Source organism: Nycticebus coucang, chromosome 7 (assembly GCF_027406575.1).
Source record: "Nycticebus coucang isolate mNycCou1 chromosome 7, mNycCou1.pri, whole genome shotgun sequence".
In the NCBI taxonomy this organism is placed as follows: Eukaryota; Metazoa; Chordata; class Mammalia; order Primates; family Lorisidae; genus Nycticebus; species Nycticebus coucang.
Genome location: NC_069786.1, coordinates 115,724,703 through 115,744,667, shown reverse-complemented (window position 1 = coordinate 115,744,667; position 19,965 = coordinate 115,724,703). Strand labels below are relative to the sequence as shown.

The 19,965-nt window shown below is 37.3% G+C and overlaps 1 protein-coding gene and 1 pseudogene across 6 annotated transcripts in view; both read left to right on the top strand.

The window, feature by feature from the left end:
- USP37 (ubiquitin specific peptidase 37) overlaps positions 1 to 19,965 on the top strand; it is a 121,689-nt gene that overhangs the window by 80,479 nt on the left and 21,245 nt on the right. For 5 of the 6 annotated variants that reach the window (XM_053597977.1, XM_053597980.1, XM_053597979.1 and 2 more), the window contains 6 exons: positions 687 to 877; positions 7,156 to 7,273; positions 8,980 to 9,059; positions 13,057 to 13,221; positions 16,211 to 16,276; positions 18,884 to 19,025. In XM_053597977.1, the coding sequence (XP_053453952.1) occupies positions 687 to 877; positions 7,156 to 7,273; positions 8,980 to 9,059; positions 13,057 to 13,221; positions 16,211 to 16,276; positions 18,884 to 19,025 (762 nt within the window). The remainder of the gene's footprint in view (positions 1 to 686; positions 878 to 7,155; positions 7,274 to 8,979; positions 9,060 to 13,056; positions 13,222 to 16,210; positions 16,277 to 18,883; positions 19,026 to 19,965) is intronic. The other variant, XM_053597981.1, reaches the window with a different exon arrangement.
- On the top strand, positions 1,307 to 2,228 carry LOC128590643 (40S ribosomal protein S3a-like; annotated as a pseudogene).

The window sequence follows — 19,965 nt, the reverse complement described above, 5'->3', positions numbered from 1 at the left end:
TACTGCCCACAAACACCGGGGCTGGCAGGTTCAAAGTCGGCCTGGGCCTGTTAATCAACAATGACAACTACAAAAAAAAAAAAATAGCTGGGCGTTGTGACGGGTGCCTGTAATCCCAGCTTCTAATTGGGAAGCTGAGGCAAGAGAATTGCTTGAGCAGTGATACCACAGCATTCTACCAAGGGCGACACAGTGAGACTCTGTCTCAAAAAAAAAGAAAGATTATAAAATCTAGGCGAGGCACTCTGCCTCATGCCTTTTAATCCTACCATTCTGGGAGGCCCAGGTGGGTAGATCACCTGAGCTCAAGAGTTGCAGCCAGCCTGAGCAAGAATGAGACCCCGTCAGAATAGCCAGGCTTTGTGGCAGGTGCCTGTAGTCCCAGCTACTCAGGAGGCTGAGGCAAGGGGATCATTTGAACCCAAGAGTTTGAGGTTGCTGTGAGCTATGACTCCATAGTACTCTACCGAGGGCAACGAAGTGAGACACTGTCTCAAAAAAAAAAAAAACTTTATCATTTGTTTTTATTCATAAAATACCTAAACTGAAATCCTTATTAGGATAAACTGGACCTTGTTTACATAATGACACTGACTTCCAAGTGGTTTGTTTAAATCAAATGTAAATAAGCTATCATTGTCTCAAGAAATGTTTTGGCCTCATTAAGGATATTATTGTGTTCTTAGGATGCTCATGAATTTTTAAGTCAGTGCTTAGACCAGCTGAAAGAGGATATGGAAAAATTAAATAAAACTTGGAAGATTGAACCTTTTCCTGGAGAAGAAAATTCACCAGATATTTCTGTTACCAGAGTATACACTTGCCCTGTTATTACTAATTTGGAGTTTGAGGTTCAGCACTCCATCATTTGTAAAGCGTAAGTAATCTCTAAGAAAACTTTTTTCCCCTTTAAATTCTTCATGGTATATGATTAATACTGTCTTGTGACATACCAAATATTGTGAATTCTTATCTCATCTTCCTTATGTCATAGGGAAAGCATAAATTAATAGATTATACCAAACATCTTTTTTCAGTCTTTATCTTTCTTTTTTTTTTTGTAGAGACAGAGTCTCACTTTATGGCCCTCGGTAGAGTGCCGTGGCCTCACACAGCTCACAGCAACCTCCAACTCCTGGGCTTAAGTGATTCTCTTGCCTCAGCCTCCCGAGTAGCTGGGACTACAGGCGCCCGCCACAACACCCAGCTATTTTTTGGTTGCAGTTTGGCCGGGGCCGGGTTCAGTCTTTATCTTTCTATAAAGATAGAAAGAGACTTCCACCCTTTTGGCTCGCTGAGCACCGTCATGGCAGTTGGCAAGAACAAGCGCCTTACGAAAGACAGCAAAAAGGGAGCCAAGAAGAAAGTGGTTGATCCATTTTCTAAGAAAGATTGGTATGATGTGAAGGCACCTGCTATGTTCAATATAAGGAATATTGGGAAAAACACTAGTCACCAGGACTCAAAGAACCAAAATTGCATCTTATGGCCCAAAGGTCATGTGTTTGAAGTGAGTCTTGCTGATTTGCAGAATGATGAAGTTGCGTTTAGAAAATTCAAGCTGATTACTGAAGATGTTCAGGGCAAAAACTGCCTGACTAACTTCCATGGCATGGATCTTACCCGTGACAAAATGTGTTCTATGGTTAAAAAATGGCAAACTATGATTGAAGCTCATGTTGATGTTAAGACTATTGCTTCGTCTGTTCTATGTTGATTTTACTAAAAAAACGCAACAATCAGATACGGAAGCTCTTAGGCCCAGCACCAACAGGTTTTCCAAATCCGGAAGAAAATGATGGAAATCATGACCAGAGAGGTGCAGACCAATGACTTGAAATAAGTTGTCAATAAATTGATTCCAGATAGCATTGGAAAAGACATAGAAAAGGCATGCCAATCTATTTATCTTCTCCATGATATCTTCGTTAGAAAAGTAAAAATGCTAAAGAAACCCAAGTTTGAACTGGGAAAACTCATGGAGCTTCATGGTGAAGGTAGTAGCTCTGGAAAAGCTACTGGGGATGAGACAGGTGCTAAAGTTGAACAAGCTGGTGGATATGAACCACCAGTCCAAGAATCTGTCTAAAATCCAGGCTTTTAATAATGACAAAGAATCCTATTTGTGAAAGAAAAAAAAAATGCTTGGTGAAGTGATCACTGAGGAGAATTTAAATATTTTGTTATATTCTGTATGCTTTAATCTTAACTAATCAATGAATTTTTATCTGTAGACTTTTTTATTCTTTTCATTGCTGTGTGGAATAGCGAATTGTTTGGAAATACTTGTTTTCTTTTTCACTGGAAAAAATCCTCTTTGTTAGTTGCTTTTATTTTTTTTTTACTGAATTTACTAATTTTACTAAATTTACCAAATTATTTTTACTGAAATGTTTGTTTTATAAAATAGATCAAACTTTGAATTTTTTTAAACCAATACAGTGCTTTTCAGCCATATTATACAATAAGTATTTAGACTGACTTTCTATATTTAATTAATTTCTATGCCCATCGTTAGGACTTCTATACCATGCAATTCACTTCAAAAAAATTTATTTTGATTAATCTTCTAGTCACATATAGTATATCTCTAAATAAATATATATATATATATTTTTTTGTTTGTTTGTTTGTTTTTATAGAGACAGAGTTTCACTTTATGGCCCTAGGTAGAGTGCCGTGGCATCACACAGCTCACAGCAACCTCCAACTCCTGGGCTTAAGCAATTCTCTTGCCTCAGCCTCCCAAGTAGCTGGGAGCCCGCCACAATACCTGGCTATTTTTTTGTTGCAGTTCAGCCGGGGTCGGGTTTGAATCCGCCACCCTTGGTATATGGGGCCAGCGCCTTACTGACTGAGCCACAGGCACCGCCCTCTAAATAAATATTTCTTAGAGAAAATGGAATTCTTCAGAATCTCTAGATAAGTAAGAATTATTTCTGTGGCTTTCACAGATGAAACATTCTTTTCTTTAGAGACAAAGTCTCACTTTATCACCCTTGGTACCGAGTGCTATGGCATCACAGCTCACAGCAACCTCCAACTCCTGAGCTTAGGTAATTCTCTTGCCTCAGCCTCCCGAATAGCTGGGACCACAGGCGCTGCCCCACACATGAAACATTCTTTTTTTTTTTTTTTTTTTTAATTTGGCCGGGGCTGGGTGTGAACCCGCCACCTCCGGCATATGGGACCGGCGCCCTACCCGCTGAGCCACAGGCGCCGCCCACATGAAACATTCTTAATACAGAATTATCGAGTCACACACAGTCTTCCCCTCTTAATGTAATTATATACTACCCCATCATATCATGTTCCTTGTACTCTATGAGACTCATAAGGACTCTGGCTTTGTGGTTTTTTTCCTTTGTGAAAATCTGTGGCATTGCTTATTTTTGAAATCTACAGTTTTTCACTGGTTTACACCTAGTTATTCACATTTTTCATTAACTTTGCCTTTAACATGGTAGAGCCTTTTCACTGAAGATTTTTTTTTTTAATTCAGCTTAAGGAAACCATTCCTAGATATTACTTCTTCCATTTATTCTGGAATTTTTCTTTGTCCAGTTCTTTGTCTTCCATATCTATTTTTCATAGGCTGCTCAAAATAATAGTGTTCACTGGCATCTTTTCTGGCTATAACATTCTAATATTTTTTACTACAATTTTAATAAAGATAGTAGTTTTGTGTCATTAGTTTGTGACATTTCTTGCCTTCTCTCATGATTTCTTCAGTCTTTTTTCCCCAATAGATAAATGATTTTCTAAAGTGCATGTGCATTCTCCGCTCCCCCACCCCCATCTCTCTGTGTGTGTGTGTGTGTCTCTCTCTCTCTCTCATAGACTCTCTGTTGCTTGGACTGACATTTCAAAGGGCAGAGGGCAGGATCAAATGACCTCACTTTCCAGACCCAAGAGTTACTCTGTGCACAAGGATGTGATGCTTCTCCCCAAGGAAATCTGCTTCCCTCCTTTGCCATGCCATCCTTCATCCAGAGCGTTTTCCACTTTCTTACTAACATCCCTGGCCTTGAAAACCTCTCACATCTGAATCTCCATCCCATTTTGTTGTCTATACCATTACCATCTTTGGGAATGGCTTAATTGGGGAGGGGTAGGCAGTTGATAGAATTTCACTCTGTTGCCCCAGGATAGAGTGCTGTGGCATCAGTTTAGCTCACAACACCTGAAACTCCTGGGCTCAAGAAGTCCTCCTACCTCAGTCTCCCAAGTAGCTGGGAGTACAGCCACCCACCACAATGCCCAGCTAATTTTTCTATTTTTGATAGAGATGGGGTCTTCCTCCTGACAAACAGAAGTGTCTACACATGTGACATGTGTACCATAGAATTTTCAATGCAGCATTGCTCATGTAGCCAAAAACTGGAAGCATTCCAAATGTCCATCAGTAATAATATGGATAACTGTGAAATATTCATACAGACTAATACTGGATGACAACGAAAATGCACTGAAGTCATGTGCAACAGGCATGGTTGAATCTTAACAATCCTGTTGAACAAAAACAGGTCAATTAAAAGAAAGACGCTGTCAAGATGAGAGGCTAATTAAGGATACAACTCCCTTCACCATAGCTTCAAAGAAAATGAAATACCTAGGAATATACCTAACAAAGGAGGTGAAGGACCTCTGTTAAGAAAATTATGAAATCCTAAGAAGGGAAATAGCAGAGGATATTAACAAATGTAAGAACATACCATGCTCATGGCTGGGAAGAATTGTTAAACATTTGAAGAACATTGTTAAAATGTTTGTAATTCCCAAAGCAATCTACCTATTCAATGCCATCCCTATTAAGATACCAAGATTGTACTTTCAAGATTTGGAAAAAAAGATTTCTGTGTTTTGTATGGAACTGGAAAAACCCCCACATAGCTAAAGGTAGTTCTTAGTAATAAAAAACAAAGCTGGGGGCATCACCATATCAGATTTTAGGCTGTACTACAAAGCCATAGTGGTCAAGACAGCATGGTGCTGGCACAGAAATAGAGACATAGACACTTGGAATCAAATAGAAAACCAGGAAATGAAACTAACATCTTACAACCACCTAATCTTCCATTAACCAAACAAGAACATACCTTGGGGGAAAGACTCCCTATTTAATAAATGGTGCTGGGAGAACTGGATATCCACATGTAAAAGAGTGAAACTGAACCCACACCTTTCTTCACTCACAAAAATTGATTAAAGATGGATAAAGGACATAAATTTAAGGCATGAAACAATAAAAATCCTCAAAGCAAGCATAGGAAAAACACTAGAAGCTATCAGCCAGGGGAAAGACTTCATGAAGAAAACTCCTGTGGCAATTGCAACAACAAAAAAAATAAATGGGACTTAATTAAACTGAAAAGCTTCTGTACAGGTAAGGAGACAACAAAGCAAATTGATAACCTACATAATGGGAAAGGATATTTGCATATTTTAAATCAGACAAAAGCTTGATAACTAGGATCTTTAGAGCTCAAATTAATCCACATGAAAAAAGCTAACAATCCCATATATCAATGGGCAAGAGACATGAATAGAACCTTCTCTAAAGAAGACAGACGAATGGCTAACAAGCCTATGAAAAAATGCTCATCATCCCTAATTATTAGAGAAATGCAAATCAAAATCACCCTGAGATACTATCGAACCCCAGCGAGAATGGCCCACATCACAAAATCTCAAAACTACAGATGCTGGCATGGATGTGGAGAGAAGGGAACACTTACACTGCTGGTGGGACTGCAAACTAATACAACCTTTTTGGAAGGAAGTATGGAGAAACCTTGAAGAACTCAGGCTAGACCTCCCATTTGTTCCTGCAATCCCATTACCAGGCATCTACCCAGAAGGAAAAAAATCCTTTTTTTCATAAGGACACTTGCGCTAGACTGTTTATTGCTGCTCAATTTACAATCGCCAAAATGTGGAAACAGCTGAAATGCCCACCAACTCAGGAATGGATTAACAAGCTGTGGTATATGTACACTATGGAATACTATTCAGCCATTAAAAAAATGGAGACTTTATAGCCTTTGTATAAACCTGGATGGAAATGGAACACATTATTCTTAGTAAAGCATCAGAAGAATGGAGACGCATGAATCCTATGTACTCAATTTTGATATGAGGACAATTAATGACCTGGTGTGGGTGGGGAAAGGGGAGAGCAGAGAGAGGAGGGAGGGGTGGGAAAAGGAAGAGCAGAGAGAGGGAAGAAGCGAGGGGGTGGGGTCTCGGTGTGTGCCACATCTTTTGGGGGCAAGACACGATTGTAATAGGGTCTTTACCTAACAAATGCAGTCAGTGTAACCTGGTTTCTTGTACCCTCAATGAATCCCAACAATAAATTAAAAAAAAAACAAAAGAACAGAGACCCAAACAAGATGGCACCAGGTGAAGACACAGAGACACACAGGGAGAAAGGGAGATGATGACCACCTGAAAATGGAGGCAGAAATTAGAGTGATGTATCTACAAGCCAAGGATTGTCCACAGTCACCAGAAGCAAGACAGACATGGGACAGATTCTCCCTCAGAGCCCACAAGAGGAATCAACACTGCTGACATCCTGATTTTGAATTAGTAGCTTCCAGAATTGTAAAAGAATAAATTTCTACTGTTAAAAAAAAAGAAAAGAAAAATGTGCTGTGTGATTCCATTTATATAAGGTTCAAAAACAGACAAAACTCAACTACAGTGTTGGAAGTCAGAATGATAGTTACCTTTTAGAAGAAGGAAGAGGGTAGTGATGGGGAAAAGATTTGTGAGGGGGCTTCTAGGGAGTTCATGGTATTCTGTTTCTTGATTTGAGTGGTAATTATATGGATATGTTAACTGGTAATTGATCATCTTTTCAAAGGTAACTGGTTCACTTTGTAGGTTACACTTTAATTTTTTTTAAGTTTGAGGTGTCTTAAAAATGTAAAATTTAGGAATTTAGCATTTTAAGAAAGTACTTAATATTTCCAGTTAAGGTTTTATCTATATTAATACAGTAAGCATGAGAAAAGTCTTAAATGTATAATTCTTATGCCCAGTGATAGTATAAGTTCCATGAGAGAACAGTGTTTCTCAGGTAAGTATATTTGTATTTTCTTCTGTATTTCTATAAATGCTTATATCTGCCTCCTTTTATTCTTACAGATGTGGAGAGATTATTCCGAAAAGAGAACAGTTTAATGACCTCTCTATTGACCTTCCTCGTAGGAAAAAACCACTTCCTCCTCGTTCAATTCAAGATTCCCTTGATCTTTTCTTTAGAGTAAGATTTTTGGTATTTTCACATAACTAAATTCTATATATCATAAATAATTGTATTTGAAAAAATTTTTTCAATACTTAATTTCAACAAAATTATTTGTGGGAATAACACGAGAAGTATTTATAAATAACATTTTTTTAAAAGGTTGGTAAATTTAATTGTAACTCTTGGAAAAATTGATTGCTTAGATTATTTTACTCAGTAGCAAGTGTTTTTTTAGAGAACCGTAGAAACAATTTGTTATTTGTAAGCAAATTTTAAAGTATTTGAAATTACATATACTAAAACTCAGTAATGTGATTTAGAATTATAGATACCATATAAATTGATATACTAAGATCTGAGAAATGAAAAAATGCTACTTGCTTTTCCTTAAGTTATATGTACTTCGTTAGAAACAGAAGGAAGAATCATATCTATCCAAAGCTGTAGGTAAATATTTGGGTCTATGATAATACTTACAGATATTGAGAAAGTTTCTGTATGCATAATTAGACCTCTGTTGTAGCAGTGCTCTGGTGGAAATTTGCCAAGATCCCCCTTCATGTATATAGCAGTGGTCCTTACTTACAGCAAATTGGTAGGGTTGTCTTCCTAAGGTTAAAAAAATTTGTCCTTTAAATGATAAACATTCAGTTCTACCTGATTCTTTTTACTTTAGTCATTTTTGTTTTACTATTTCATTATTATTCATAGACTTTGAAGATTGTCCTATGTATCCTGGCCCCCATTTTTTAAGGATTTCTTATTTCAGTTTTCTCTAGGTTATGATATCTACCCCAAAATTTGGTCCTTTTAGAACAGTTGTTCTCAGTGGCTTATCACTAGAAGATTCAATTGTAAAGAAGGGATAGCATTATACTGAACAGATCGAAAACTTTGCCTCACCCGAAAGTGATCTTTTTTTTTTTTCCCCCGATACAATACAACTTTATTTACAAAAATTGATGGCAGGGCTGGACTTGGCCCATGATCTGAAGCTTGACCTTCCAAGGTAGGGACGTTGCTGCAGAGCACTGCAGGCTCCCTGATGGACAGGCAGGCGAAGGCCAGTGGGTATGCAGACACCTGTCCTTTAACATGGAGAAGCAAGGATAGCTGATTTGGCAAACTGACGCTGTCATTGGTGATTAATCTTTAAAAGGAAAAGTCCTTTTTTTTTTTTTTTTTAAATCATAGCTGCGTACATTAATGCGATCATGGGGCACCATACACTGGTTTTATAGACCATCTGACACATTTTCATCACACTGGTTAACATAGCCTTCCTGGCATTTTCTTAGTTATTGTGTTAAGACATTTATATTCTACATTTACTAAGTTTCACATGCACCCTTGTAAGATGCCCTGCCGAAGGTGATCTTATCTCTGCTACAACCAAAAATCTATATATATTCTTGACATTGGTTCACATGTATCCATGGGGAAAAGGTTGGGAATCTGCTAGAATCTAGTTACTGTTATAAATTTAAGTGTTTCCTTGATAAAAGGGGAAATTGGGAATTCTGAATTAGAAATTAGAGCATGTTATTATATTAGTATACTTTGAAGATTTTGTCTTAATTTGGTAAGGCTTATGGTTCTAGATACAAAATTTAAACTGGTTCATTCCACTGAACTAATGAAACTAGAAAAGATTATTTGACTGTACTGCTGATTCAGTTCAACTTCATGCTTCTTTATTTTTCCCTTTTCTCTTTTTATAGGCAGAAGAACTTGAGTATTCTTGTGAGAAGTGTGGTGGAAAGTGTGCTCTTGTCAGGCACAAATTTAATAGGCTTCCCAGGTAAATTTAATTGTTCTTCAGTTTTTTTTTTTTTTTTGAAGTACATATAAATACTACCAAGTAAGTGAAGCTTACCAGAATGAATTGGTAAAGGAGATCAGCAAAGCTGAAATGTGAAGTGTGTAAAGGGTAGAGAGGTATTATAGAATGCACTTCCATAAAGGAAATAGGTTTGGAATGTTGAAGAAGGAAAGAGTCTTGAGAGTCCCAGGAAGATGGCAATATGATATAGCTAGTGAGACTTTGGAATAACAAAGGGGACTAGCTAGTAGATTTTTAAATTCAGTAATATGTAACATTCAGTTTTAATTTCTTGTTCTCTGTTTTGCTGTCATCTCCCTCCAAACCTTCAGTAAAAATCTGCTATGGACAAATACACATGTGCATGAAAATAAGAGTAATTTTTTGCAATATGTGCATTTCTTTTTCTCAGATAATTTTACAAGTTGGTACGTTTTCTACGATCATAAGATAAATTTTCTGAATTAGGAATGAAATTAACTTGTGTTAGTTCTGTATAAACAAACATAAAACTAAGCTAGTTACAAAAAATGGTGATGTGGTTACAGGACAGGTTTTTTAGTTCTGTCCAAAATAGATCTCAAACACAAGCAAGGGTATTATTAACATTAAATATTTATGAGGTACTTTGCTTGTAGAGTGCTTTTCTTTGCTTTCTTTTCTTACCTTCAGTTTTCTATTGGCAAGTGTGAAGTTTCTGGAACCTAGCTCCTAGAGACTAGTTCTTTTACATTCCATAATCTCCTTTCTAGAAAATGGGTTTATTTTAAAGAAATGATTATAAATCATAGCAGTATTACTATATTGACCATAGTCTGTACTTTTTACTTAAGAGACTTTGTTCTTCCCTATTTTTGAGTGTTTTAAGGTAGGAGGGTGAGAGGAAGAAAGTTTAAGGTAAAGGATTGGTTGTTACCAGCTGTCACTAAGGAAACCAGTATACAATTTTTAAAAACTACTCTGGCTTTGCAAGGTGGATATCTCTTGCCTTTCCCATTTTCTAGCTGTTTGGTCTTTCAAATGGGAACAAAAGGGTAATTTTTCTCCTTGTTTTTTTTTTCTTTCCTTGTAGATCACTTGTGTTAAAGTTAGTTTATTCTAAACTTAACATGAGGCTCAGTGCCTGTAGCTCAGCGGCTAGGGCACTAGCCACATATGCTGGAGCTGGCAGGTTCAAATCCAGCCTGAGCCTGCCAAACATCAATGACAACTGAAACCAAAAAATAGCCGGGGATTGTGGTGGACACCTGTAGTCCCAGCTACTTGGGAGGCTGAGGCAAGAGAATCACTTCAGCCCAGGAGTTTGAGGTTTCTGTGAGCTGTGACACCGTGACACTCTACCAAGGGCAACAATAGTGAGACTCTGTCTCAAAAAAATAAAATAAAATAAACTTAACATGAAATAGAAATCTGTGTATCTTAAATCTTAATGATGGGTAGGTGGTTGGGGTTCTTTTTTGTTGTTGTTGTTGTTGTTTTTTTTTTTTTGAGGTAGAATCTTGCTCTGTCACTTGGGCTAAAGTGCTGTAGCATCAGCCTAGCACATAGCATTCTCAAACTACTGGGCTCAAGCACTCCTCCTGCCTTAGCCTTCTGAGTACCTGGTACTGCAGGTGCCTGCTACCATCCCTGGCTAATTTTTCTATTCTTGCTCAAGCTGATCTGGAACTCCTGAGCTCAAGGGATCCTCCTCCCTCAGCTTTTCAGAGGGCTAGGATTACAAGCCCTACTCTGGGTCACCTTGTCTGGACCCTGATGATTTGTTTTGTTCTGTTTTTGTTCATTTTAATATTCAAAGCCACTCTGATTTTATTCTTGGGGAGGGCCTCATCTTTGAAAATCAGTGATTTTTTTTTTTTTTTACCATCTTCCTATTTCATGTTATCTTTTATTTTGGTTAGGGTTATTTGAAATTTTAGTCAAAATTTTTTATTTTCAACATTATTTTTAGTCACTTTGCATCATTCGAGTCCTTTTGTTCTCTCAAGTTATGAATTTGAAGGTCATGAATTCTAGCATGCTTTTTTAAAGAGAAGTACAATCAATAACTTCAATCTGCAAATGTTTGAGTTTGTGGCTTCTGAGATAGAGGCATATATGCTAAAAAAGGAAATAGTTTTTCATAGATAAGACTTTTTTATGCCTAGCCCTGAAATTTATTCCCATAAAGTTTTTGAAATTCAATTTTTAAAGTGTTCTTGTGGGCTAAGAAATACATTCAATCCATGAGGCAGAAATTATGTTCTGTAAGAGAAGTGAAAAGGTTACCACAATAGTAACCAAAAATAATTCAGTGTTTTCTAAAAAGCTAAAAGCCTTTTCATACCCACAACCTAGATTTGGCATGTGGACTTTTGTACAACTTTTTTCTTGATGGGAAAATTTTTTCTATTTCTTTCTTACCTTTCTCAGAGAAAGTACTTCTGAAATAAAAGAATAATTTTTATTAGAAATCATCTTGAAATAATTAATATTTATCCTAGAATGTAAGGGGCATGTACATTTTTATTTAATGGTCATTAATTTACCAGTAGTGGTTAAATAACACCTATTTCTTTTTGTTTTGTTTTGGTTCGGGGTGTTTTGTTGAGACAGGGTCTCACCTTATTGGCCAGACTAGAGTGCAGTGGCATCACCATAGTTTGCTGTATCTCAACTTGGGTTCAAGTGATCCATCTGCCTCAGCTTCCTGAATAGCAGGGATAAGAGGCATGTGCCACTGTGCCCAGCTAATCTTTATTTATTTATTTATTTATTTTGAGACAGAGTTTCACTATGTCGACCTTGGTAGAGTGCTGTGGCGTCAAAGCTCACAGCAACCTGAAATTCTTGGGCTTAAGCAATTCCCTCCCCTCAGCCTCCCAAGTAGCTGGGACTACAGGTTCCTGCCACAATGCCCGGCTATTTTTTGTTGTTGTTGTAGTTGTCGTCATTCTTTAGCAGGCCCAGGCCAGGTTTGAACCCACCAGCCCCAGTGTATGTGGCTGTTGCCCTAGCCATTGAGCTATAGGCACCAAGCCATCTTTATGTTTTTTGTAAAGACCAAATCTCACTGTGTTGCTCAGGCTGGTCTCAAATTCCTAGCCTCAAGCAAACACCCCCACTCAGCCTCCCAAACTTCGAATATTAAAGACATGAATCACAGTGCCCACCAAGGATATTTCTTTATAAACTGTGTAACAATGAAGTAAATAAGTATTTAACCCAGTATCAATACCAATTTAAAAATTAGTATTCTTACTAATACTGAAAATTTATTTGCTGTGTTGCATTTGTTTATGTTTTTCCTAGGAAAATCATGAGTATTTTATCCAAACCACCTTAATCCACCAGTGTCCCTATTTTGTTTTTATTTGAATGCTTAATACCTACCTCCAATGCCTGCACATGAGAGGTATTCTGCCAATGTTCTTTGATGTCTTATTAGTAGGCCAAATGTGTGTGTGTGTTTGTGTGTGTATATATATATTTTTTTTTTTTTTTTTTTTTTGGTAGTTTTTAGCCGGGGCCGGGCTTGAACCTGCCACCTAGGGCATATGGGGCCAGTGGCCTACCCCTTTGAGCCAAATGTATTTTTTTTTTTTGTAGAGACAAAGTCTCACTTTACTGCCCTCAGTAGAGTGCCGTGGCGTCACACGGCTTACAGCAACCTCTAACTCTTGGGCTTACACGATTCTCTTGCCTCAGCCTCCCGAGCAGCTGGGACTACAGGCACCCGCCACAATGCCCGGCTATTTTTTTGTTGCAGTTTGGCTGGGGCTGGGTTTGAACCCACCACCCTCAGCATATGGGGCCGGCACCCTACTCACTGAGCCACAGGCGCCGCCCTGAGCCAAATGTATTTTTAAAATCAAAAGTTGTCTATCATCATTAATTAGAGTGCTCCCCGCCCCCCACCAAATAATCTCTTTTAGTGTATGAGAAAGCTATCTCTGTTATGTGTAAATTGGTAAGGTCATCATTTCCTGTTTTTCAGGGTCCTTATTCTTCATTTGAAACGATACAGCTTTAATGTGGCTCTCTCGCTTAACAACAAGATTGGGCAGCAAGTCATCATTCCAAGATACCTGACCCTGTCATCTCATTGCACTGAAAATACAAAACCACCTTTTACTCTTGGTTGGAATGCACATATGGCAGTGTAAGTCCTTAATAGAGAATGTTGTTTACATTTCTTTTTGAAATAGAAAGACTTTAGTATCCAATCAAAAGACTTGAATGAACTAGGTAACACAATTCCCAGGTAAAATCACACCATGAAGGGGATTTAAATTTTGCTTTATTTTGGAATTTTAGTGTTAAGTTGCTATCTGATTGAAGTAATTAAAGAAAAGGCTTAAAATTCTTCTATTTGGTGCCTTTCATAATGAGCTTTTTCAGAAACCTTGAGTGCTCTTACTCTTTTAAACCACTAGAAGATAGTTTGATACACTTCGGGAATATAAACCAAACTTGGGTGATCATAAGAGTCACCTGAATACTAAAAATACTTATTTCTAAGTTTTTCTTTGGAGGTTTCAGTAGATCTCAGATAGGTGTGGGAATCTGGGGGGTTTTTTGTTTGTTTGTTTGTTTGTTTTGGAGACAGTCTCACTTTGTTGCCCTCGGTAGAGTCATAGCTCACAGCAACCTCAAACTTAGGCTCAAGTAATCCTCTTGCCTCAGCCTCCTAAGTAGCTGGGACTTACAGGTGCCCACCATAATGCCCAGCTATTTTTAGAGACAGGGTCTAGCTCTTGTTCAGGGTGGTCTCAGACTGCTGAGCTTGAGCGATGTACCTGCCTTTTCCTCCCAGAGTGCTGGGATTACAGGCATGAGCCACCTCTCCCAGCCTTGGGAATCTATATCTCAGCTGACTATATGAAGATTTGAATAAACAGTGTACTGAACATTATGCTGGATCCTCCAAAATAGATTCTACCATCATAAATGTATTGCTAATGTGAAGAACCTAAATGATTCTTAGAAATTTTTCAAAAAGAGAAGAAGTAACTTTTTCTTTTTTGGCCAGGGCTGGGTTTGAACCCACCACCTCTGGCATATGGGACCGGCGCCCTACTCCTTGTGCCATAGGCGCCACCCAGAAGTAACTTTTTCTGTAGGTTTTACTTTATCACATAGGCTGGGGAAAGAAAACCTTAGGACTTTTCTGAATGTCACTCTTTTTTCTGCATTCTTGCATTACTTTGGAGCCCTATATTGAGTCATTTAAACACTAGTTCAATAGAATTACAAAGTTCTAGAACTTTAGAGGTAAAAGAGATTGTAGAGATTTTGTCCAAGTCTTTTAATTTTCTAGAAGAGATCCAAGGAAATTAAATGATTTTCCTAAGGTCATAGATACAGTTAGTTAACTGAAAGAACTAGGTTTCTTAGGTTAAAATGAATAATATTTCAGAAAGTGAATGAACATTTACTAATATGATTTGATGCTGTTTTGTAAAATGTATTTCCCTTTGGGTTTATAATTGAAATAAAGACTACATCATACAAGTTTACACTACAGTCCTCAAGGGTCTACTAGTAAAGGCACTTGCAGAGAGTTCTAGTGTTTCTGTTTTTTTTCTCTTACTTTTTCTTTGGAAAAAATGCCCTTTTCTTAGTGTATACTGCCCTCTGCTGATAGAACTGTTACTCTTTCTAGCCATAGTTCTTACTTTATAGTACCATCAGTGTAGGACCTTTATGATCACAAGCCTAAAACCAGGTTATGTGACAGGACAATTTTTTTTTTTTTTTAAGAGACAGTCTCACTTTATTGCCCACAGTAGAGTGCTGTGGTGTCACAGCTCACAACAACCTCCAGCTTTTGGGCCTAGGCGATTCTCTGCCTCAGCTTCCCAAGCAGCTGGGACTACAGGCGCCTGCCACCAACGCCTGGCTGTTCCCTTGTTGCAGTTTGGCCGGGGCCGGGTTTGAACCCGCCACCTTCAGTATATGGGGCCAGCGCCCCATTCGCTGAGCCACTGGTGCCACCCGTGACAGGACAATTTAATAGCTTTAAGACCCTAAACAAATTCCTTGACTTGCCTATAGGAAAGTTAATAGAGTGGTTGTAAACATTAAATGAACTAATACATATGCAGAGTTCTTAGTACAGTACCTGATTTTTAATAAGTCCTCAACAAATTATTATTACTATTACTATTATCATTTATTACCTAAAAGTAAAGAATGTTTTAAAGCAGGTACTTTTCCCCAAGTTGTTCTTCCTATGCATTATCCTTGACTTTGCTTCTAATGCTGTTTTTGGTTTTTTTGAGACAGAGTCTCATTCTGTTGCCCCAGGCTAGAGTGCCATGGGTGCATAGCTCATAGTAACCTCAAACTTCTGGGGTCAAGCAATCCTTTTGCCCCAGCCTCCCTGAGAGCTGGGATGACAGGCACCCACCACAATGCCCAGCTAGTTTTTCTATTTTTTAGAAGTAGAGACAGGGTCATGTTCTTGCTCAGGCTGGTCTTGAACATCTGAGCTCAAGCAGTCCACCTGCCTTGGACTCCCAGAGTGCTAGGATTATAGACATGAGCCACTTTGCCTAGCCTGCTGGGGTTTTTTTTGTTTACTTGTTTCTTAAATTTATTTTTTAGGGGAGACAGAATCTCACTCTGTCACCCTGGATAGAGTGCTGTGGCATCATAGCTCGTGTTCTTGCTCATGCTGGTCTCTTAACTCTTGAGCTGGAGTGATCCACCCTCCTTGGCCTCCCAGAGTGCTAGGATTACTACAGGATGGAGCCACCGATCCCGACCCAATGCTATTGTAGATCAGGGAGAGCCCAGAGACGGTATTTTATTTTCTCATTTGGCCTCTATTTTTAGTAGTTTAAAAAGTGTTCTATTTCTTTGCTTTTCAAGAGGACTTAATAAGGGATTGTAATACAGAATAGTTTATTATATAAGTTAAAATTTTGTATGTATTTCCCTTTGGATTTATAATTGAAATACTATACATGTAAGTTTACACTAAAGTCCTCAAGGGTCTACTAGTAAAGGCGCATGCAGAGAGTTCTAGTATTTCTGTTTTTTTTCTCTTACTGCTTTTCTTTGGAAGTTAAAGAATATAAGTTAAATATATATATATCTTTAATGATACATTTGCATACATTAAGTATTATCTAATTTTCTGATAGTTCTAGACCATTGAAAGCCTCTCAAACAGTGAATTCCTGCATCACCAGCCCTTCTACACCTTCAAAGTGAGTTATATTTCTTTGTACCCAAAATCTGTATTTTTAAGGATTTGGTTTACCCTAATCTCACAAGAGTGTCCCTTTTCCTTTTTCTGTATTGTTTTCTCTTTTTGCACGACAAATGCTCTGTATTACCCATACTTGGAATTTTCTTGATTCTGATTTAGACCGAAGGTATAACAAATTTTTAAACAGTGACACAAGTTTAGCTGATTCTTTCAATGTTTTGTCTTAAAACTTTTTAATACTTATCCTTTGTTAAAATGTAATATTTTCATCCTAAAACTCTAAAAATTGATGACAAGGATCTTGGGGATTGAAGGGGGAAATAACTCCAGTTACTCTAAAGCACCCTTCTTCAAAGGTAGGCATGGGATCCCAGAGCATCTTTTCGCCTCCTGTTAGCCAGTCTGGGATGTCTTGTCTTTAATGCTGAATAGGAGATATTCTGATAGGGGACAAAAAAACAAACAGGCACTCGAATGTAGCTATTCTACAAATGCTTTTTCTTTCATACCAAAAGTTTATCCAAGGAGGGAAGCAAATGCTTTTTTTAACAACAAAAAAAAAAACTCTTCTAAGATTTTTATTAGAGGAATTCGTGATTTGCTAATTCCAATTGATTTCTTGTCATTTGACTTTGAAATTCATTTTTCTAAAAATTTAATGGCCCAAAGTACTTTTAGAGAAGAGACACTTTTGTAGTTTAAGAGTTTTTTGGGGGGCTTATATAATCATAAAATGACATTTGGGAACTGCTATTTTCTTTTCCTCCTGTTAATTATTTTTCAGTGCAATTAAAACCAGATGACTAACATGACTAGAAATGTGAAATGGTACCGATATGAATACTCTTGCCCGTTCTCAAGATACAAATGAGCAATACCACTTGGCTGCTTAGAAAGTGAGCAAGTGATGCATTTACAGGATGAATGTTTTTCATTGCTACAGGCAAGCTGCCTTCTGTAAATATAGTAATTATTAATGGAATGCACTCTTTATGTACCAAGTCACTGTAATTGCAAGAAAGAGATGGTTTCATTGGGCATCATTGTACCGTGGCATGGTCATCTGTTCTACTGGTATGAGAATTTGAGAGTTAACAATAAAGGATGATTAGGCCCTAGAAAACCTGTCATGCTGATCAAACTTAAAAGAGGCTGAGTTATGAACCAGAACACCGTTGGTTCTTCTGTAATGTCCTTTTGTTACATTTGACCCTGGTATAATATAGTAGCCGGGTGTCACCTCCTTCAGCAAAGATTTACCTGGATAAATAAATTAATATGTACAAGTTTGCTTGGTGAGCATTAATCAGAAATGGGGAATTAAGATGGCTAATTGGCTACTTCTAAGTTATACCAAAAACCTTTTTGAATACATAAAGGAAGGTTGTTCAGATGTTCGGGCTGGATTGCAGTGAGTGATATCCTTCCTGCTCGCAGCCGCAGGCTATGCTTGGGCTTATCACTGACCACTTGCCTCTTTTCTTTGATCTACATTGCTGCTCAGTCTTTCTGATTTCCATGTGGCCTCTTAATTCTTGGTGCCATTATTCTATATGTTTATTTATAGTTTTTACATTTAGGTTAATTATATTTTTCTAATTTTCATTTTGCTTTTTTATTTTAGTACAGCATATGACTTTATGTTACCCTCCATCAAAGAAAGTATTTGTCCTTTGACCGTTACCACTTTTTCCTTTATTTTCAGCTCACCTAGAAGACAACACAGTAACACATTACTTATCTCTTATCAATCATTTTGGATGAAATTTTTTCTAAAATATGTTATACTGTTCCTTATATTCTTAGGTAAAATATACTGAAGATAATTTAAGTATATCTTAATGACCAAGAATCAACAACATTATAAGTATCAGCTATTGCACTGTGTTTCAATATGATAGTGCCCTGAGAGGCTCTTTATTATTACAGGACAATTTACTTTTACATTAAAAACTTTATAGTTCTTTATTGCCCTTTTTGTGGTTATTCTCTCCCATTTCTTAGCTCTCATTTCTTTATATACTTGCTGTCCCATTTTATACATCATTTCCTGGGAAATAAAGGGTCCCTGTAAGTACATAGGCTTTGGAACTATCTTCCTGGAAGCCTTTTTTCTTACTTTGGAATCCCTGTGTTTTGAAAGGTAGAGGTTACCAGAAGTCTGACCTCCAGAGAAGTGGATAAGTGGAATGTTACTGTTACCTTAAAAGTGCATGGATCATAATTTAAAAGATCAAAAGTTAGTTCTCATGCACTTTGTTGTCGAAAACATTTATTCATTGCTATGCCTGCATGAATTCAGTAGAGACTAACTTTATAAAGACAAAAGCAAACTTCAAGGGGGTTGATCATTTAAAAGAAAAAAGGCATAAGTGATTGGTTTACTGATGGTATACAACAGCATAATAATTGTCCAGTTTTCAAAGCATGGCTCTTTTGGAGTGGGGCAGAGGTAATGCTTAAATATATCTCTTTTGATATCTCTTTCTCTGTGAAATAATTTTCCATAATGGACAGTATTTTGTTTTGGTATTTATACATCAAAAGAATAACAAAGACAAATGTTCATTGGACTTATGTAGGTTTTTTATTCCTTGATTTACAGGAAATTTACTTTCAAATCTAAGAGCTCCTTAGCTTTATGCCTTGATTCAGACAGTGAGGATGAGCTGAAACGCTCTGTGGCCCTCAGCCAGAGACTTTGTGACATGTCAGGCAACGAACAGCAGCAGGAAGTCCTGGAAAAAGTAAGTAATTTTTTATCAAAACATCTGACAAAGATCTGTGTAGCTTTTACTGTCCAAACATATGCCTTTTGTAACCATCGTTAGCAAATAAAGATAGAAGATAGCTCATAAACACAATGGGTCTCTTCAAACACTAGTTTTAAAGAGCATTCTTTGGCTACAAAAACTAGTCTGTTTAGAGATGGATCAAGACTTTTAAGAAATAAATTTATATTAATAGAGCAACCAAGTAATCTAATTGTTTAAATTATGAATGTTCAGATATTGCTATAGCATCTTCTATCTTGACACTGACTGACAGTTAATACTTTGAAGAAGCTGTTCTAGGTGTTTTGCATCATTTCATGCTACTGCGTTTTATTTTAAACCTCCCTTTTTGGCTCAGCACCTGTAGCACAGTGGTTACAGCACCAACCAGGTTGGTAGGTTCAAGCCGGGCCAGCTAAACAACAATGACAACTGCAGCAACAACAACAACAAAAAATAGCAGAGTGTGGCAGATGCCTGTAGTCCCAGCTACTTGGGAGGCGGAGGCAAGAGAATCACTTAAGCCCAAGAGTTTGAGGTTGCTGTGAGCTGTGACGCCACGGCACTCTACTGATCAGGGGCGACATAGTGAGACTCTATCTCAAAATATATATATACCAAAAACCTCCCTTTTGGTAAAATAATAGAGTTATTTTAGTTAGTTATTTTTTCTTCTGAGTTATTTCCTGTCTCACTTTAAATAGAGGTAGTTTGTGTTTGCTTACTTAGAATGAGAAATGAAATAAAGTCAGAAATTCTCCCAGAAATTGAAGTTACTCAGAAAATAATTCTATTTTTATAATCTTAATGTAGTTTTTATTTTTCTCATTAATTTTTATAAATAAGACCAGCCAACATTAAAAATGGAATATTATATATGTTAGAATATTTACAATGTAATCTGTGTATATCT